This window comes from Festucalex cinctus, chromosome 14 (genome assembly GCF_051991245.1).
Source record: "Festucalex cinctus isolate MCC-2025b chromosome 14, RoL_Fcin_1.0, whole genome shotgun sequence".
Lineage (NCBI taxonomy): Eukaryota > Metazoa > Chordata > Actinopteri > Syngnathiformes > Syngnathidae > Festucalex > Festucalex cinctus.
Genome location: NC_135424.1, coordinates 171655 through 191318, shown reverse-complemented (window position 1 = coordinate 191318; position 19664 = coordinate 171655). Strand labels below are relative to the sequence as shown.

At 51.2% G+C, this 19664-nt stretch overlaps 2 protein-coding genes across 5 annotated transcripts; both read left to right on the top strand.

Annotated features, from left to right (window-relative positions):
- The first annotated feature begins 129 nt into the window (after positions 1-129).
- On the top strand, positions 130-15952 carry znf318 (zinc finger protein 318). 3 transcript variants are annotated; one of them, XM_077494883.1, is made up of 14 exons: positions 130-603; positions 690-1109; positions 2014-3196; positions 3368-3471; positions 4260-4656; positions 5506-6607; positions 7601-7689; positions 7754-7853; positions 8496-8824; positions 10496-10660; positions 10907-11000; positions 11249-11367; positions 11642-15476; positions 15570-15952. In XM_077494883.1, the coding sequence occupies exons 3-13, from the start codon at positions 2942-2944 to the stop codon at positions 15431-15433; spliced, it is 6546 nt and encodes a 2181-aa protein (XP_077351009.1). In that variant the 5' UTR covers positions 130-603; positions 690-1109; positions 2014-2941; the 3' UTR covers positions 15434-15476; positions 15570-15952. The 3 variants fall into 3 exon arrangements, with proteins under 3 accessions (XP_077351009.1, XP_077351011.1, XP_077351010.1); XM_077494885.1 differs by having other exon boundaries at positions 690-3196; positions 11642-14758; positions 14825-15476; XM_077494884.1 differs by having other exon boundaries at positions 690-3196; positions 11642-15229; positions 15263-15476.
- A 385-nt stretch (positions 15953-16337) lies between these two features.
- Positions 16338-19281, top strand: LOC144001003 (uncharacterized). Of its 2 annotated transcripts, none has more exons than XM_077494889.1 (5): positions 16338-16422; positions 17271-17342; positions 18072-18289; positions 18546-19015; positions 19075-19281. In XM_077494889.1, the coding sequence occupies exons 1-4, from the start codon at positions 16396-16398 to the stop codon at positions 18793-18795; spliced, it is 567 nt and encodes a 188-aa protein (XP_077351015.1). In that variant the 5' UTR covers positions 16338-16395; the 3' UTR covers positions 18796-19015; positions 19075-19281. The 2 variants fall into 2 exon arrangements, with proteins under 2 accessions (XP_077351015.1, XP_077351016.1); XM_077494890.1 differs by having other exon boundaries at positions 18387-19015.
- Positions 19282-19664: the final 383 nt, after the last annotated feature.

The window sequence follows — 19664 nt, the reverse complement described above, 5'->3', positions numbered from 1 at the left end:
TTGGCGTCATGTGCTGAGATATGAACCACCGACGGCACGGATCATTTTCAAACGGCTTCTGCTGCCTTACCGAACCGAGTCAGGTGAGTCAAGTGCTAGACTCTCGGCTTCCGCCGTGGCTAGTGAAAACATTTTTGCACGTTTTCTTCAAGACCTGATGTTTCTGCCAACGCTGCGTTGTCATGAAAAGGGCCCGAATAATTCCTCGCCTCATTTGAAAAGCCGTCACACAAGAGCCGCTGATCTGTTCTTGATTTTTCAACAAATACTTTGTGAGATGCATGTTAAGGGTTAGGGTTAGGGTTAGGGTTCCACCACGACGCTTCAGCACATACGTAAGTAAAAAGCCTCCGTAGCATTGGCAGCAGAATTCAGACATTCCAAAAACAAGTGACCGGAACAGTCCGGAAGCTCTGCGGCCACAGAATCTCAAAAATGTCATCAAAACAAAGCAGAAGGCTTTCATTTTCACTGATGCTACCACAGATGCTGGATGTGGCTTAAGCAGGAGCAGTTTGCCCCGCCCGCCCGCCCGCCTGAAGAAGTAAGCATGCGACGCATTGACTGATGTGATGGCCTCACTGGGCTTGTCTTGCCAAACGGGTAAGTCAGCTCAAGGTTTTTCCGTTTCTCAAAGGAAAGCAGCCTTTTCCTTGAGTAGCTCATAAACATTTGCTGTACTTCTCCAGTGAAAGGTCACGCGGCATGTGCTTGAGTGAAGTGCTTCACAGATGGATACGGCTTTGAAAAGAAGACCCGCCACGGGAAGGCAACTGGATGATGTTGCATTGACTCGATTGGATCGCTTCGATCTGCTCTTAAGGTCAAGTCTCAAATCGGTTGGACCCAGGACTATCGTTCCCAGTTGAGACCAACAAAGAAGTCACACCACGCATGTTTGATCAAGAAGGCGAATCTGTGGCAAAAAAAAAAAGAACTGCCACCCAGGATGATGAAGTCATGGAGAGAGAAACAATTGTTTCCAAGCGCCTACCTTAGATGAGAATCTTTATTTGAAAAGCCAACATCTACTCGTTCAATTTCCAAACTTGGCGCTTCCGTTGCGACAAACCACCGAAGACGAATTGGCCGGGTACCAACAACATCAGGTAGGATTTGTGTGTGTGTGTGTGTGTGTGTGTGTGTGTGTGTGTGTGTGTGTGTGTGTGTCGTGGAGATGCGACACGATTTGTCAAACTGAAATGATTACAAGAGTTGGCGCAATATTTTGGACTCATGGACGGTAAGCGTTTTTAGGAAGGTGTAGCGAGCGCCTTTGGAGAAGTTTGCCGCAGTTGAAGTTGACATGATGCTCGCATACGTTTTTGTCAACTGGTTGCTGGTTTTGACATCAAGTGGTGTGAAGCTTGTTTGCATCAAGCGTTAAGACTTCCCCGGCAGCTCATGGAGTTGACATGTAGTAGTGGAAAAAGTCAAGTTGTGGCATTCACTGGCTCCTACATCAGCTCTATGCTGTTTAAAACAAACAAACAAACAAACAAACAAAAAACTGTCCAAGAGCCCCCGCCCACTTGTTACAAACAATTTGGAACTAACACATTTACAGAATAGTTGATATGAATCAACGGTATATAGAAATCACTCGTTTTAAACAGAAAATATGAGTTTTGAGACTGTTCACAAAATGAAGAAAAAAATTACAAAAATATTTACTCAGCTTCATGTGTATACATTAAGCATGTTGTAAACACACACACAATCTGTTAGTAATTTGAAGTGGCCTACACTGAGCCCATTTTTTCTCAGTGTAGCAAAATTGCTTCACCTGGAGCTCACTGTATTCTCATAATGTTCATTTTAAAAACACACTATTTTCAATAATATGCCAAAAAATGTTCTGTAACATAAATGTACTTTATTTTTGAGGTAGGTAGTGTAGTGCGCATGCTTCAAAAAGCACGCGCTTCCAAAAATGTCAATATTCTCACTTTAAATAAATATGTTTCGAAGAAAGATCATTTGAAGGCTCATTTTGCGTTTGTCAATTTCCAGTTTTTGAAACCGGAAGAGGGAGATGGCTCGTTTCTTTTCAATGGAGACGTCAACAACAGTGCCGCCTAGCGGGCGAAGGAGGGATGGCCTTGCAACAGTCGCCAGCTGGACAAGCTGCTTGTGTCCAAATTCACAAGGCTCAAGGCAACTCGAAGGCTTCCTTTCTGCAATAAAGAGAGTCAACAAAATGAAAAAAAATATTTCCAACAACCTTGATTTTTATTTGGGCGAAATTTCATATCCATAAATTCAAAGCTAGCCATTCAAAACCTTTGTTTTTAGTTTTTGAAATGGAAACCAAACGATGCATAATATTGAGATCTATCAACAAGAACGCGATGACAACTGTGGCTTTATGCTCCTTTTTCATGTTTTCTGACACCATATGGCTCTTTGTTTTTCTGTATTAAAAACGTGTTGAATTGTCGTGTTCACAATTTGGATTTCAAATTGTTTAGTAACGTGCGTGTCAGAACTGAAAGCTCCTATCACACAAATCAATCTGTTGGTTTGCTTATTTTTCCACACAAGATTGTTGACCAATCTAAAGTGCTGAAATTGTCTCGCACTTCTTTCACGATTGAGTGTCAATGACGTCACAAACGTGTCGTTTTGTGGCTCTCCTGAAAAGTGTTGATTTTGGAGGTACTACCGCCAGCAGCTTGAATAACAAGTAAAACCATTCATGAGGAGGAGTGGAGTTGCGTTCTATAGCTGACATTTAGGTGGCGCTCATGCTGGCGGTCAACCGCCATTGACACGGACGAAGAAGAAGGAGCCTCGCATTGGCACGCATTGACGAACCTTTAGCCTGAGCAGTAGCTTTAGCTTCCGGCTGTGTTGTTGTTATTGTTGGCTCCCGTTTCAGCGCCAAGAACCGGCACCGGCTGTCGCTTTCGCTTCGACCGTTGTTGACTCGCTACGAAACATGTTCCGCGGTCGGCCTCCGCCGCGGGGCTTTTACCGGCCGCCTTTCGACAGCCGCGGCCCGCCGCCGTCGAGGCCGTACCCGCACCCGCGGGACGACGACCGCAACCGGGGCAGATCCTCGTACCACTCTGGCTACCACCACCGCGGACACCCCGCGGACTACCGTCGCTCTCCGCCGCACCGCAGCTACTACCCTCCCGGCTCGGCGGGACACCGAGGCGGACAGCATCGCTCCAACGCTCCGCACAGAGAGGTCCGAGCAATCCAAACACCCAAACGCACGCGCGAATTTTCGGCCTTTTGGTCCTCATGTGTCGCCTGATGGGCGTTGAACGAAGTCTGGAGATTCTTTCCATGATCCATTCGGTCCAAGCTAGCTTGCCGGACAATGATAGCAACGCTTGTTTATGTTTATGTCTCGCAGAGGTCGCCATCTCCTCACCATCGTCTTCCGGCCGACCACAAACTCGTCATCACGGTGGGAAACGAGCTGACGGGCTCCGCAGCAGCCCCGCGGCAGCACGACAGGTGCCGACTTGTGGTTCTGACCCCGTCCCCGACCCTCACTGCAGCACGTTTCCCCACAAATTGCGCTTCCACTTGTGCACAGACCGAGAGAAAAATCTCGAACGAGCACAATCATTCATTCGTTCCCCAAAAGACCATTTTTTCCCCCCAAATCCGTTCCAACCTGAGTAGGACGTAGTAAGAATTTTGAAAAGCCGATGACGTGCCTACAGAAAAAAGAAAAGAGCCGCAAATGAGAGTAAACTTGTAACTTGAAGTCATGAAGTTCTCTGATTGGCTTCGAAATATTCAGCGATGAGCTGCTCTCTGCCAACATTCCAAGGGGCAAAATGACTCTTGCCATTTCACACGGTATCAAGCGTGAGAACTAATGAAAAAACTAAAATTCCAAAAAATTTCCATTTATTGTGATATTAACAGCAGTGATGTCATCTAGCAACAGCCAATAGAAAAGCACCTTCACATGACGTTGCTCATATGGTGTTTTTAACTAACTCCAAGTCAACATTTATTTAATAACTAAAACTAATAAAACTACCTTGAACACTAATTGAAACTAAATGTAAAAACAAAACTCAAAATGAAATAAAAAGTCATGAAAATGAAAATTCCAAAACGATAACAACCCTGTACGGTACTGATGTTTATGACGTCTCTCTTTTGAATATTGGTCCAGTAGTTCTTGTGATAAGTAGAATAGCTCAACTTTCATCATCCATCAATTGTAATTCCACAAAGATGGCCGACACTTGTCAATCAATGAATGTTTGCCGTGCATGTTGCCGCAGAGACCGAAGTCCCGACCGGAGTCGCGCCCGCAGCAAGAGTCGAGCGAGGAGCAAGAGCCGCCATCGCAGCCGGGGCCGCAGTAGGTCCAGGTCCAGATCCAGGTCCAGATCCAGGTCCAGGTCCAGGTCCAGGTCCAGGTCCAGGTCCAGAGGGCGGAGTCGAGGGCGGACATCCAGCCGAGCGCCGAGTCGCGGCCGCAGGTGCAGTCGCAGTCGCAGTCGCAGCAGCTCCAGCACATCCGGCAGCGAGAGCGGCGAGCGGCGGCGCTGGCGCACGAAAGCCTTCAGCGAACTGGAGGAGGCTCGTCGCAGGAAGGAGCTGGAAGACTTGCTGTGTCTGCCCACAAAGTCCATCCTCAAGAAACGCTCCGATTACGAACACTCGCCTCCGGTCACGGTGCGTTCGTCTGCTCGTCGTCCTCCCGGTGGTCGGCAGTGCAAACACATTCAACGAGATCACAACCGAAGCCAACTTTGCAACACATTTGCTACTTATTACTTTGAGGAAAAGTCTTCATTGAGCCATTTTCAGCAGTAAAAAGTGTATATTTTGTCCATAATTAATGTGCTAACTTCATTATTTTTCATGTACAATCAATACATTTAAGAAGTCGACTGACGATGACATCACCTGTGCCGAGGACGTCGGTAACGGCCAATCATGGCTCAGTTTACTGACCAAACCCAGTCATCAGGTGCGCCATGATTGGCCGTTACCGACGTCCTCGGCACAGGTGATGTCATCAGTTGACGGCAAGTAGAAAAATGACCTTTTCAAGGTATTATTCATTGTACATGAAAAATGAAGACCTTATCAAATTCATTCTGGACAAAATATATCATATATCAAGTATCCCTTTAAACTATCCAATGTGCATAATCGTCAAAAAGTTCATTGGAACGATTGCGCACAGTAAAAAAAATGGCATGAAAGTTTGTTTTTTTTTGCGTGTGCCGACATTAAACAAAAGAAGCAGCCTAAAAGGACCAGTTAGAAAGCAAACACATTTTAAAATGGAAAATGCTGTGAAATATTGCCTTTGTAAAAGAATCCTCCTCAATCTTTTTGTGCTAATCTTTGCCCAAAGTGCGCCCCCGAGACCGTGCAAGTCATATTCAAGCGTCCGTTTTGAAAAAACTTGACTTGGGTTGTCAGTCAAAAGTTGCGATTGTGAGCCAGACGTCTTGACGACTTCAACATCGGAATGAGCGTGACTTTGCGCGCGTCTGTCTCTGTGTGCTTCAGGGTCGCGACTCGGGCCTGTCGCACGTGGCCGAGGAGCTGCTGCGGGCCGTCCGAGGGATGGAGCCGGCCGCCATGGTGTCGGTGCTGAGCGAGCTGCGCTCCGACCCGCAGATGTCGCAGCGGGCCGATCTCAACGCCGAGCTCAAGGAGATCCTCAGCTTGCTGGAGCCGGCGGCGGCGGCGGCGGCGGCGGCGGCGGCGGCTCAAGGAGCCAAGCGTCCGCCGGACGACATCGACGACGAGGAGAAGTTCCTGTACGGCGACTGCGAGGAACCCGAGACCGGGGCTCCTCCGTCCCGGCCCTTCCAAAACCAGACGCCCGATCTGCACGGAGACGTAACGGAGGACCTTCTCTACGGGGATCTGGCCGGCGGCCCCCTCCCTCCGGCGGCTTCGCCTCCCGCCGCCAGCGAGGCCCGCGCGGAGTGGCCCCCCTCGGTTTCGCACGGCGAGGCGCCGGCGTCCGCTCCCGCGCCGCCGGCGCAAGAGGAGAATGATCAGCAGGCGCTGGAAGACTACCAGAAGCTCCAGAACCTGCTGAAGACCATCGGCTTGGATCTGGGCGTGACCGACATCAGCAAATTGGCCGCCAGGACCAAGGAGCGCCTGCATGGAAACAAGCCGCCCAAAGCCCCCAGGACGCCCAAACGTCGCTCGCGCTACTCGTCGGGCAGCTCGGACGACGGCGGCGGCAGCGGGCGCAGCCGCAGCTCGGACGACGACGACAAACGGAGCCGCGGTCGCAACGCGGGCGGCGCGCGGGCGGACGGCTGGAGCGAAGACGGCGGCGGCGGCGCTCCCGGCGAGGCGCAGCAAACGGCGGCGCTCGACGCGGCCCCCGCCCCTCCGCCGGCGGCGCCCGCCCCCGCGTCCTACCCGCACGCGCACGGCATGATGGCGCCCGGCTACCCGCCGCCGGCCTACGGCCAGTACGGGAACTACCTGGCCTACGCCCACCCGCAGTGGCCGCCGCCCATGTACCCGCCCCCGAGCATGCCGCTGCCCCCGCAGACGCCCGGCGCCAACAGCTTCCCGCCCGCCTTGCCGTACAACCAACCCGCCCCCCCCCAGCCGCTGCCGTCGCCAGAGACTCAGGTCAAAGGTCAGTCGCTTTCTGGTTCTACTTGGATTAAGTTGGACAAAGGTCATGACACAGGTCACACTTTTGCTTTTCATTCTGCAAACGCATTTTTGTCACGTCGTAGTTTTGATGCCAGCAAAAATTGTTTCTGTACAAATTGAAGTGTTAAACTAAACAAAAAGAATTTTTGATCAACACACATTTCTCACCGGACTGAAACGAGAGCAGACTAAAACCCTCATGAATAATGAATAAATAATAACTGGGTGTGTCTCAGTATGCGTTGTCGTCGACCCGTGAAAATGTACTTCACTTCATCAAAACTGGACTAAAATCTACCGACATTTGAGTTCAGGGACAAAAAGGAGACACAAAATAGGATTTTTGTCAAATCTTGTCTGCTAATCTGTCATGTGACCTAGTTGACACACCCCCTTTCAGATCTGCAGTCGAGCGGGTGCAACATGCACAAATGTGGGATGGGACAGACAGGAAGTGGATTCACAGTGAAAGGTTAAAAAAAAAAGAAGAAGAGAAGTCAATTATCGTTGGAATGCAACATGAATCTAACAGCTGTAATGTTCCAACAATAATGCTAATCCAACCACGAGCTAATTGACGAGCTCGTAGATGGCGCCACTTGTTCATATCGTGTACTGGAATTGTGTGTCAAGTTGTTTTTCATCAAGAAGGCGAGAGAAAAATCATGTGTGAAATAGTTTTAGATTGCAAAAGTCTGCTGATAAAAAAAAAAAAAAATCTTAAAAAATGACAAAATACATGCGTTAACACTAGTACAAATATTCTTCCGTTTATCGCGGAAGGGGGATTGGTAAGAAAAAAAAATGCTTGCGGCGTTTTTAAGTCAAGACGATTTTCAATTTTGCGATCTGAGCATGAAGTCATGCGACACATTTTGCTTTACGCTCGTGAAAGGAGAACCGGGGACTTTTTCATCCGGGGCCACATATTGAGCCCGAGCTTGGCCCCCGCTGACCTCGGTTTGTTGTTCAGGTGCCGTCAAGTCGTGTTGGCTCGCCGGGACGGGAGCGGCCTCCACGCCGGTGTCGGAGCAGGAGAACAATGAAAGCCAGAAGCAGAAGGTCAGCGCTGCTTTCTCCCTTCTGGTGGCGGCACGAGTGCCTTTTAACCTTTGAACCTGTTCAGGTTCTGGAGGAGCGGGACAACCTGAGGCAGGAGCGAGAGCAGCGCATGAAGAAGAAAGACTACCTCATGAAGGAACTGGAGCGGCTCCGGAAGCAACAAGGTAGCGCACGGCAGCAGTACAAGTCGAAAGGAAACGCTAACATTCGCACCGTCGACGGGAACGCGCAATCGAGGGCCGCAAGGGTGCGAGTACTGGGATGCGGCCTATGTGTGACTTCCGGAAGTCCAGTACTTCAAAAGGTGCCTGGATTCCTTCCACCTTCCGCAAAGGTGGCCCGTGAGCAGCTTCTAGCTTCGATCTGAACCGCATTTCTTTACAGCAGCAAGATCAAAGCAACAGGCTAGTTGACGGATTAAGCAGACTTTTGGATTTCACATGCAAAAAACAAACAAACAACACTACATGAGTACAAATAGTACTAAACTTGTTTTTGGATAGCCAATGAAAGCAAACCAAGAAATCCACGTTCAAAGTAAAAGGGACACATCTCCATTATTTATTTGAGAATTAGAAAATCAAGGGAAAACACAACCATGGAGTCCAATTCCGTTTTGTTCAAAGATGGCTGTGTGGGAATTAGGGCCGACTAAAAAGAAAAGAAAAGAAAAAAAAATGTTGGCCATTCGGAACTTGTCTGGAATTTCCCATTCTGCGTTGGGATCATCCATCCGAAACCCACAGAGGCGGCATACCCAACCCAACCCGGGCTGTTTCTTTCTTTCTTTTTTTGTGTGCAATCAGGCGAGCTGCTGAGGAAGAAGCGGCGGCAGAAGGACGGTCACAAAGACCCGCTCCTGCAGGAGATCAGCCTCCTGCAGGAGGACATCATGACGCAGATCTCCAACCTGCGCAAGGAGCACGAGGCGGCCGAGAAGAAGCGCAGCGAGATCGACACGGTGGCGCTCATCCTGGGGCTCCAACCCTGCGACCGCCCCCGCTCCGCCTCCCGGGCGCCGCACCAAGACCGGCCGCTGGCCAGGCCCGGCAAAAGCCAGCCGTCTGCCGAGCGCAGCCCGGAGCGCCAACAAGACGGCGGCGGCGGCGGCGGCGGCGGCATCGTGGCCCTCAAGGTACAAACAAAGCAAGCACCAGCTCAAGTCAACTTGAAAAATAAGCATTGCCGCATACAAAGCGCTGACATCCAAACGGACACGGTTGCAACAACAAAACACTAAAAGCATGCGGAGTTTTTGAAAGGCAAAGAAAAAAGCGAGGGGAGGGCAGTTAGCCGAACGTTTAGCGGGAGGTCGGAAGAACTCCGCCAGAACCCCACTGAGCCTCCGCCGGTAGCGTCGAGCCCCGCTGAGCGCAGGTTGGGACGAACCCAAACCCAAACCCAAACCCAAACCCAAACCCGAACCCGGGACCTCATGGGAATGGCAGGCCACTGGCAGCAAAATGGAAGCCAAAACAAACGGGTCTGTTTGGCAGCAAACAAAAAAATCCGCAAATTTGCCAATGTCGAACCACCAACATTCACACATAGACTGCACTGCGTCTTTGTTTGTTTGTTCTCCCATATTTTCACGACTTTAAGGTGCACTTAAGAGTTCTCAAAAATGGACGGTGCGCCTTTTGTGTGCACCGAGTTCCCAAATGTGTAAATGTGCGACTTGGCTAAGCGCTCGGCTTGACTTGATCTTGCTCATACGCAGCAAATCCGGCCCCGCTCGAGCCCTGGCAGGCACGAGAACCCGAAAGATGATGCGAGTCGATCGGGTTCTCGTGCCTGCCAGTCGTCAACTTGGATAGAACAAACAGTTGGACGTCTTGGCGCGTTCTGCTTTTGCTTGGGAATTCCGCCAGAATTTGCGAATGGCTTGCTAAACGCATCTGTTGGCGCTTTCGCCAAAGCCGGCCGTCATTGTTGTTGGTTACGAGACGGACTCCGACAATACTGCAATGACGAGAGGGAACCTGGCGTGTTTGATGCAGAACGAGCCCGGCGGTTTGTGTCAAATGCAGAAGATTTGTGGATGAGGACTGATCAAAAGTAATGTGAGTACATTGTCAAATACTTCAAGTACAAGCAAACTCAGTTTTGCTCCACTGCCTTTTAAAAATGTACGCTAGCAAGTGAAAGCATGCTAGCATATGTTTTGAGCTAGGGGATGTTTAAAACCGTGCCTGCGCCCAACAGTACCTGATGTGTTCGTGTGTGCGTTAAATACAGAAATGGCACCCGGAACCGAGACTGCACCTTATGATCGTGAAAATACGATCAAAGCGTCTTCTTGGGTGAAAATGTCTTTTGGTTCAAATGCATCCTGAAGTGTCCGACTGCCGCTCAGGTAAGGCAAAAGCTGTCAAGCGCATCCAAGCTTTCAACAAACGAGCTGACCACCCACCAGGTGGCGAGAATGTTGGCAGGCCCCGTTTGACGACATCTTCATCTCCGCGAATGAAGACTCGCTGTCGCGGTTAGCGCGCCACGCTCGCCGTAGTGTCTAAAAGGGCTATCGTCCCGTCCCGTCCCGTCGCGTCCCGTCCCGTCGCGTCCCGTCGCGTCCCGTCCCGTCGCGTCCCGTCCCGTCAGTGGCCAGAAGGGTCTTCCGACGGTCCTCTGGTTCTGAACTGTGCCACTTCACTGTTACGTTTAATGAGGACAATTTCTATTTATTGCATTTTGGAGAAGAAGAAGAAAAAAAAGTTTGCACAGGTAAGCAAATGAAATTTGTCGTCAAACTTGCTGCGGTCTCATCAATGCTCGCATTAACGCTGCACCGTCTTTATTTCTTTAGCAGAGCATCTCAGAACCCAAGCAGCCGGACCTCGTCCCCCCGACTCCGCCCCCTGAGCCCTTTGAGTACTACGACGCTGGAAACCATTGGTGCAAAAACTGTAACCTCACCTCGGGCTCCATGTTTGATTTTTTTAATCACTTGCACAGCAAAACCCACCGCAAGGTTTGTCATGGTTTACTCTTTTCTCCTCTTAATACTTTTGACGACTAAAGCTCAGTCAGGAAAGCTAGCATGTGTCGCCATGTGGGAATGTCGTTCATTCGCTCGTTTGTCATGACTCGCTTAACTCGCTCAGATGTCGTTCAATTGATGTCATTTCCTGTTTTCTGGCGGTGACGGCACTTTGCCTCTTTCGCTGTCCAGAACATCTTGTGGACAAACTGATGTTGTCTCCCGGTCCCCTTCCAGACTCTGGACCCATACGAGCGTCCGTGGGCCTCGCCGCCGACCCAAACGGCGAAGAAAGCGGAGGCGGAAGACAAGCAAATGAAACCGGCCAAAGGTCTGTCCTTTTTGTCTTCTGGGGATTGGTCGCTTGTCTGTTGGGGCCATCTTGTGCTTCCGGGCTAGCTCAATCCGCATCCAACCATCTTGACTGTGAGGAGACTGGAACCTTGTGTTCGTTCTCCACGTGCTTGCCGAAAGGCGTTTGTCTGTAAAATGAACCGAAGATTGCCGGCAGCTTTAAAGCTGCCGAGAACGCCACCGAGCGCCTTCTTGTGGATTTAACAAGTGCGGCTTGTCTTGCAGGTTCAGAGTTCTTACTTCCCGTGCGAGGATTTTTCTGTCTACTGTGTGAAAAGTTCTTTGGAGACGCAATCTGTGCAGAAGAGCATGTGACCACTCACTGCCATAATGACAACTACAAGGTATTTCCATTGAGCATCCGTGATGTGATGATGTGGATTAGCCAGGGAATGACTTGCTTCAAACAGAGGGACGACGTTTAAAGCCGCGTCTGTCATCCTTTGCCATCACATGGTCTAAAGCGACAGATGCCACTTTGAATAGGCCACTTTAGTCTTTCTCTTTGTCACAATTGCTGTCCTTGCAGCACACACATTGTACAGTGAATTAATCACAGCCGAATTCCAAATATTGCACAGACCATTAAAGCCATTTCTCTCTCTCTCTCTCGTCCAGAAACAAATGTACAAGAATCCGCTGTACGAGCAGAGAAGGAATCTGGACCGCCAAGCCGGACTGGCCTCCAACCCGACGGGGAAAAAACGTAAACATGAAGAAGACAGGGCTGACAAAAGCAAAGGCAAAAAGGAGAGAAAAGGTGAAAAGGAGTTTGTCACAGAGGAGACCTCGTCGAAAGTTGTGGAGGAAGAGAGACCAAAAGTGTTGAAGAAAGAAGACGAGCTGAAAAACACAGAGGCGCCTCGTTATGTCAGGCAAGAAGAGGATGACGACAAGTTGAAATCCAAGAAGAAGAACGACAAGTACCATTGGAGCAAAGAGCAAGAGGAGCGGCCACATTGGAGGAGAGAGGAGGAAGAGCGACACAAAGCCAGCCATGAAGGACGCCATTATCGCCATCACAGACAGGAAGAGGATCCGTACGAGCGCCGGCCGCGATATGACGACAGGCCCAAATTCGACAAACGGGAGCGCGAGCGAGAAGACAAAGAAAAAGTCCAAGAGAAGAGCACGCAAGGTGTCTTGAAGCAATTGGAAGGTGCGCTCAAGCCCTACGACCCGCCCAAAATCATCTGTGGGCCCAGTCCAGCCATGAGAGCCAAACTTCTCAAACAGAACCCGGACGCCGCAAAACTGGCGCCGACCTTCGGAAAGTTCACCTGGAAGAAGCGGGAGAGTCAGCTGACCAAAGATGCCCAGAAAGCGGCGGCCGAGTTCATCAAGGATGACGAAAAAGCTGCCAAAGAGGAAAATATGTCTGTGGACGACTCCTTTGCAAAATCCATGGCCTTCGCCAAAGAGATCGCTCAGAAGTTAGGAGGCACGAGCAGCTCGCCTGCGCCGTGGCTGTCGGGCAACCGCTCACAGACGCAGACCAACTTTGCGGTGCCTACCGCCGCAGCGCTGAGGAGAAAGTACACCGTGGGGAAGCCTGCGCCTCTCGACACCGTCCCCTTCGTGCCCCCTCAGGGCTCAGGTGGGCTACTGCCACCTACGGAAGACGGACCCATTTTTCCTCCTCTCAAGAGACTGCCAGAAACTAAGCAGGATAACCCGAACCCAATAAACAGTCCTGGCCAACCGGTGTCTCAATCTGTTCAACATTTGTCTGGTCTGAGCCCATCAGTCCCCAGAGTAGCGTTACCAGTGTCAAGACCTTCCCTTGCATTTGTAAGACCAGCTCCACCTCGGTTTCATCCTGCTCCATCGGGCCCCAGATCGCCTTTAGCTCTGTCGAGTCCTACCCCGGAAGTTGGTCGACCAGCCCCACCTGTGTCAAGTCCTACTGTGACCGTACTTGGACCAGCTCCACCTATGTTCCATTCTAACCCTTTGGGCGCCACATCCTCGTTATCTGTGTCAAGTCCTACCTCGGCTATTATGCGAGCAACTCCACCTGTGTCTACATCAGCGTTGAGTCCCGCTCCCCTGCCGTTAAGACCCGAGGGCAATTCAGCCGCACCGCCGCCATCGAGCCCCGAGGTTACCCCGGCCGCGCCGCCGCCGCCGTCAAGGCCCGAGGTGAACCCGACCGCTCCGCTGCCATCGAGGCTCCAGGTTAACCCGGCTCCCGAAGTATCGCAACCTGTCCAGTCGGTCGATGAAATAGAAATGGTGGACATGGAGCCGGATGTGGCCGCTCCCGGTGTTCCAGAGAGTGAGCAGACTCACGCTGTGTTTGTTAAACCGCCGCCACTCTTCAGCATGGTGGATGGAGGTCAGAAGTCTGACAAACCAAAAAGTAACCTGGCTGCAGCTAAAGCCCAGGATTTATTTGGTATCTTCTACAGCTCTAAGGACAAAACAGGACCCTTACCCCTGACAAAGTCAAATACAGCAGACATCGAGACCCTCAAAGGACCATGTGTAAGTCAACCAGTACAGCCTGCGGCCCATTCTTTAAATGCATCTTCGGATCCAGATCCTGCTCTGGCACAAAACTCCAACAGTCCCCCACCACAGCCCCAATCAGAGCTCCAGATTGAATCAGTTTGGTCTTTACAGAGCATCCCCGAAGGAGCGCCCGAGGGAACTCTGGTCAACACTCCTGTCGAAATTCCACAAGTCGAGCGTCCTGAAAGCACGACGGCACCCGCGTCGCAAACTCAGCAGGAGGTCAAAGCTTGTGAAGCCAAACCAGACGATGAAAACCCTCTCACAGGCTTTCCAGAACCACTCCAAGAAACGCCTGCATCGACAAAACCTGAATCCACTCCTGGTCGTAAACCACGAGGAAGAAATGCTAAAAAGAGAACTCCTCCCTCGTCCTGTGTCCCCGTCCGACAAACCCGATCCCAAACCAGATCTCAGACCAGGCTTCATCATCTAGAGTCAACTCGAGGAGATGCTGAGCACAAGCCCTTAGAGTCCACAGGAGATGTTGAGCACATGCTGTCAGACTTGACAGGAGATGCTCAGTGGAATCTCTCGGAGTCTGCAGGCGGTGCTGGCCACGAGCTTGCCGAGTCCACAGGAGATACTGACCACATGATGTCAAAGTCCGCGGGAGATGCTGACCACAAGCTCTCAGAGTCCGCGGGAGATGCTGAGCACAAGCTTTCAGAGTCCGCGGGAGATGCTGAGCACAAGCTTTCAGGGTCTACAGGAGATGCTCACTGGACTCTCTCAAAGTCTGCAAGCGGTGCTGTCCAGAAGCTCTCAGAGTCTGCAGGAGACGCAGACCAGAAGCTTTTAGAGTTTCCGGGAGATGCTGGCCACAAGCTCTCAGAGTCCGCAGGAGATACTAACCACATGCTGTCAGACTCCACAAGAGATGATGGCCACATACTCTTAGAGTGTGCAGGAGATGCTGAGCACAAGCTTTCAGAGTCTGCGGGAGATGCGGACCAGAAGCTTTCAGAGTTCCCTGAAGACGCTGACCAGAAGCTCTCAGAGGCTGCAGGAGACACAGACCAGAAGCTTTCAGAGTACCCAGGAGATGTCCAGAATCTCTCAGAGTCGGCAGGAGACGCTGACCAGAAGTTCTCAGAGTTTCCAGGAGATGCTGGCCACAAGCTCTCAGAGGCTGCAGGAGACACAGACCAGAAGCTTTCAGAGTACCCAGGAGATGTTGACCAGAAGCTCTCAGAGTCCGCAGAAGATGCAGAGCAGAAGGTCTCAGGGTTTCCAGAAGATGTTGACCAGAAGCTCTCAGAGTCCGCAGAAGATGCAGAGCAGAAGGTCTCAGGGTTTCCAGAAGATGTTGACCAGAAGCTCTCAGAGTCGGCAGGAGACGCTGACCAGAAGTTCTCAGAGGTTCCAGGAGATGTTGGCCACAAGCTCTCAGAGTCCGCAGCAGATGCAGAGCAGAAGGTCTCAGGGTTTCCAGAAGATGTTGACCAGAAGCTCTCAGAGTCCGCAGAAGATGCAGAGCAGAAGGTCTCAGGGTTTCCAGAAGATGTTGACCAGAAGCTCTCAGAGGCTGCAGGAGACACAGACCAGAAGCTTTCAGAGTCGGCAGGAGACGCTGACCAGAAGTTCTCAGAGGTTCCAGGAGATGCTGGCCACAAGCTCTCAGAGTCCGCAGCAGATGCAGAGCAGAAGGTCTCAGGGTTTCCAGAAGATGTTGACCAGAAGCTCTCAGAGGCTGCAGGAGACACAGACCAGAAGCTTTCAGAGTCGTCAGAAGATGCAGAGCAGAAGCTCTCAGGGGTTCCAGAAGATGCTGACCAAAAGCGCTCAGAGTCGTCAGACGGCGGCTCTGGGACTCCTCAAGATGACGGAAGGACAACATTAACAGTTGACCATCTCCACTCTTCCGGTCTTGTGGCCCATTTGAACCGAGAGTAGGAGATGACGCGAGGGAGTCTTCGTTTGAAGTTAATACATCTTGGTAATGTCTCAATCTCAGATTTGGCTTTGTTCTGTGATCCATGATTCAAATAAAGACTTGGATAACAACATGTTTTATTTCTCTCTTATCCAGGGATTGGTCCAGTACCTACAGAGACCGAAATCAGTTTCCTCCACGTTAAAAAGAAAGGGGGAGTAAAAAAAGAAAAGAAAACACACGTTTGTCATTCCAAGATTACAAAGTAAAGGCTTGTTTTTCCTCATTTGTTTTCCTGGCTGAACATTTTTGAGGTAACGTACGCTTGATTTTTCTTTTTCTTCTTCTTTTTTCCCTATTAAAGCCGAGTCCCTTGCTCCGTACTGTTGATAGATTTGACTAGACTAGATTGGTCCTGGTGGTTTTCGTCTTCGGAGACGGTCGAGCGCTGGCACACTTGGTCAAATGCAAATATGTTCATTTGTTCCCCTCTGCTTGGCTTGTGCAACTTGTTTTAATAAAAGTTACTTTGGGACAAACATGTTTTCTGCAGTCATTCTTGACAGTTTAGCCGTAGTGCATATGAATCCACTTTGGTCAAATGGGGGCCAAATAAAGCAGTCAGTGACTGCTTCTGGCGATGCATCGTCGCGTTTGCATAAATGACAAAACATGTCGTCCATTTGCTGTTTGAAATTGACATTTGAGCTATGACGTCAGTGTAGCTGTGCTGACGTACGTCATCGCTGTGTTGCTTTAGTTTGTGCTGCTGGCGATCTTCACGTTGAAGGTGTGTTGCTGGGAGGAGGGAGGCCTTGCCGCCTTGCCGCCTTGCCGCCTTGCGCAGACGCGGCCAATCACAAAAAGGCCTCCGCGGGGTTGCTAGGCGGATGTGGACGCCGGCGGCCAATGAGGTGGCGGCACCAGGAAGTCCGAGGCACGCCGTCGCAGCGTCCGCCGAAGAGCCCGCAAAACGAGCAGAATGCCCAACAAAATCAAGACAGACAAGGTGAGCGGCGCCCCTCGTCGACGTTCTGCGTTTTCATGCCTTCGGGCGGCTGCTATAGCTAGCTGCGAGCTCGCCTGCTCAGGCTCTGACGTAACGGGCGCGAGTGCGAGCTCGCCGCCCGCTCATATCACAGCGAGACCTTAATAATCATTCAAAAACAAACAAACAAACAAACAAACAAATTGGTAGCGGCTGACGGCGCGACGTTCGGTTCACTGTGCGGCAAAGCCACAAACGCGATGCTAACGTTAGCCGCGCGGCCAGTTGGCTCGGATGACGTCAGACTCATTCAGTCACTCCGAAGCGAACCGCGGTTGCCATGACAACGGCAATCTCGCCCGACAGCTGCTGTGACCCTGCTGAAGATGAGCCTTGACCTTTTCAGCTTAACAAAACACACCATTAATTAAATGATGACGATGATGAAGGTCACGTTAGCATGCTTCCACATTTCAACGACACGTGATTCATTTGACTGAACATTGAAAGATGTTGATTTGAAATGTGTCTGAAAATCTCTCCATGTGTCGTCAATGCTGTGCTGAGTATTTTGAAATTGACATTTGAAATCACGCAGGCATGCAAATGCGTGAAAAAGTGTGCTGCAGTGCCACCTATTAACGCGCAATATGAATATAATCAATATTGACAAAGAAAACCAAACCAACCCCAACCCCCCCCCCCCAAAAAAAAGCTGCTTCTCCAAACTAAAAAGTCCCCGATCAGGATTGTTGAAATATGACCTGTCCAAATATGTTCCGTCATTTCATGAAACCTGAAGGCGCAGTTTGCTCAACGTTGCCGTCACGTTTCCTGCTCACGTCCGCGTTTGTTTTGCTTTTGAACAGGAAAGCGGCGCCAACAGCGCTGATGCCAACATGGCCGCCGACAAGGACCTTCCTGCAGACGACAGCCAGCAGGTGAGTCATGTCGTCTTTCTTCCCCTTGGGAAAAAAAAAAAAAAGTCGACGTGCTGCGTCTCGTTTCAGGTGTGCGTGTTTGCTTGACGATCGATTGGCACGTGCAGTCTGAAGTGCATTTTTTTTTTTTACTTTTGTTTTGTCTTTCATATCCGGTCGAGGCAGACTTGTTTGTTTGCACTTGACTCGAGTCCGTTCACGTCCTGTGGCTGTTTTTTGGTGACCGGACGCTCTCAAAAGAACACGAGACAATCGCAGCTGCTTCCCAACGCTGCAGCTGGAAAACAAAATCCGTGGGAACGTCTCGTGCGGTCCTGAAGGCTTGACGCCGGATCGGCCGATCCCAAACGATTCCACGTGTGTGCGCGTGCAGGGCGCCGGCAAGCGCTGCCGCCGCCCGCTCAGCTGCGCAGGATCAAGTATTGCGGCGGGCCGAAGAAGGAACGACGTCACGGTCGCTCTCGCGTCGGCGCCGACCGGGAACTCGGCAAACTTCCCGCCCTCAACGCTCGCCGGTGACCTCGCGTGCATCAAGTGCATTTGGTATTCTCTGTCCATTTGCAAAACTGGAATGATTCCAATCTGAATTGGGACTTGTGACATCACAAGACGCGTCGATTGTTTGTTGTGCCACAAGAGGGCGCCACTTTGCATAATCGCTCCTTTCCAGCGGTGCCGCGCGATCAAATTTTGCGATTGACGTTTCTTTTCCTGCTTGTCACTTTTCAGTCAACTTGTTCCGGACTCTCCCGCCATCGTCCAAGCCCGCGGGGGCGGAGTTTGACCCCGAGGAGGAGGAGCCGGCGCTGGAGGTCGCCTGGCCTCATCTGCATGACGGCGTCTCATCTTTTCAGCTGGTTTACGAGTTCTTCCTTGGCTTCCTGGAGTCGGCCCACTTCCAAGCCAACGTGGCCAAAAAGTACATGGACCAAAACTTTGTCCTGTCGGTGAGATCCCGCACACACCAATGACAAAATGGCCGCTCGCCTGTGCTATTTTTATTTTTTTGGACTTGTCACACGAGCAGTTTTCAAATCTTGCCAGATGAACCGGAAACGACCAAAGTTGAACACGGAGCAGCGCAGGCGTGAAAACGCCATCTTGCAAAAACAAAACAAAAAATGACAACAAGCGGGAAACGAGACACAAGACGAGGTTGTGAGGGTTTTTTTTTTTTTTTTTGTTTTGTTTTGTTTTTTCAAGCAAAATGGCATCCAAGAAAAAGATGAAGATCGGCGGCCGTTTGACCTCTGACCCCCGCCCCCTCCAAGGTGAGGGCGGGCCTGCTGAAGTTCTGGCCCAAGACGCGCAGCCCCAAGGAGATCCTGGACGTGATGGAACCCGCCCACTTCCGCAAAGTCCGCCGGCTGGCCAAATGAGAAAGAAGCCGTCGGCGGCGTGCGCGCAGGTCGCCGACGTGCGCTCTGCTACTGGACCGACGACCACGTCATGAGTTTGATCAGCGACGCCGCCAGCGTCGTCAGCGTCACAAGTAACGCACGTCGCCGTTGACACGTCGAGAACGACTCGTGAGCTCCTCCTCCACTTTTCAGCCAGGGGAAGCGCGCTCGCCAGGTGCGCTAATTGCGTGCGTGTAGTTGTGCAGCACGCCGTCTGCGGATGGCGACCTTCCCACGCTGCTCAAGAAGGTGGTGGCCAGCCAAGCAGCCCTGGTAAGCAATCAATCAATCAATCAACGCCACCCTCAGCCAACCCGCGTGTGTGCGTGTAGACGGCGAAGGAGTCGAGGGCGGCGGCGACGACGACTCGCAGGAAGTCGGAGCTTCCGCAGGACGTTTACACCATCAAAGCTTTGGAGGCCCACAAGAGGGCGGAGCACTTCCTCACAGCCAATCAGGAGGCTCTGGGCCGCTGCTGTTTGAAAGGTGCTGGGCCACGCCCATCGCCAATCACGGCTCTTCCGCTGGCCCCGCCCCCCCCAGCTGTGGAGGAACATCAACTTAATTATTTTCAAAGAAGCACATTAGTGTGAAAATCAATCGATCAATGTTTTGAATGAACTTCTGCCATCAAGTGTCGCCGATTGAAAGTGGTGAGCGGGACTTGCGATTGGCGTTCCCGCGCCGACTTCCTGCTGTCAAGTCACAATTTCACCACCACATGACAATTTGGTTTGGGGGTTTTTCCCCACACGGGGGCGACCTCATCATTGGACCAATTGCACGCATGTTGTGGGTCACCCAGTGGGTCGCTGGCGACCAATCACTTGTTTGTCGTGGCGCCGTTTGATGGAGTCCACCTCAAAACCACAAAACGCAAGTTGGGTTCTGAAGAGCCCCTGTCCGTCCGTCCAGCCTGTTT

Excerpts from the sequence above, each read along its gene's own strand:
- LOC144001003 (XM_077494889.1), top strand. The coding sequence starts at position 16,396 with ATGCCCAACAAAATCAAGACAGACAAG. Across the intron at positions 16,423-17,270 it reads ACAAAATCAAGACAGACAAG|GAAAGCGGCGCCAACAGCGC; the intron begins GTGAGCGGCGCC and ends GCTTTTGAACAG. Across the intron at positions 18,290-18,545 it reads ACCAAAACTTTGTCCTGTCG|CAAAATGGCATCCAAGAAAA; the intron begins GTGAGATCCCGC and ends TGTTTTTTCAAG.
- znf318 (XM_077494883.1), top strand. The coding sequence starts at position 2,942 with ATGTTCCGCGGTCGGCCTCCGCCGCGGGGCTTTTACCGGCCGCCTTTC. Across the intron at positions 4,657-5,505 it reads AACACTCGCCTCCGGTCACG|GGTCGCGACTCGGGCCTGTC; the intron begins GTGCGTTCGTCT and ends TGTGTGCTTCAG. Across the intron at positions 6,608-7,600 it reads GCCAGAGACTCAGGTCAAAG|GTGCCGTCAAGTCGTGTTGG; the intron begins GTCAGTCGCTTT and ends TTTGTTGTTCAG.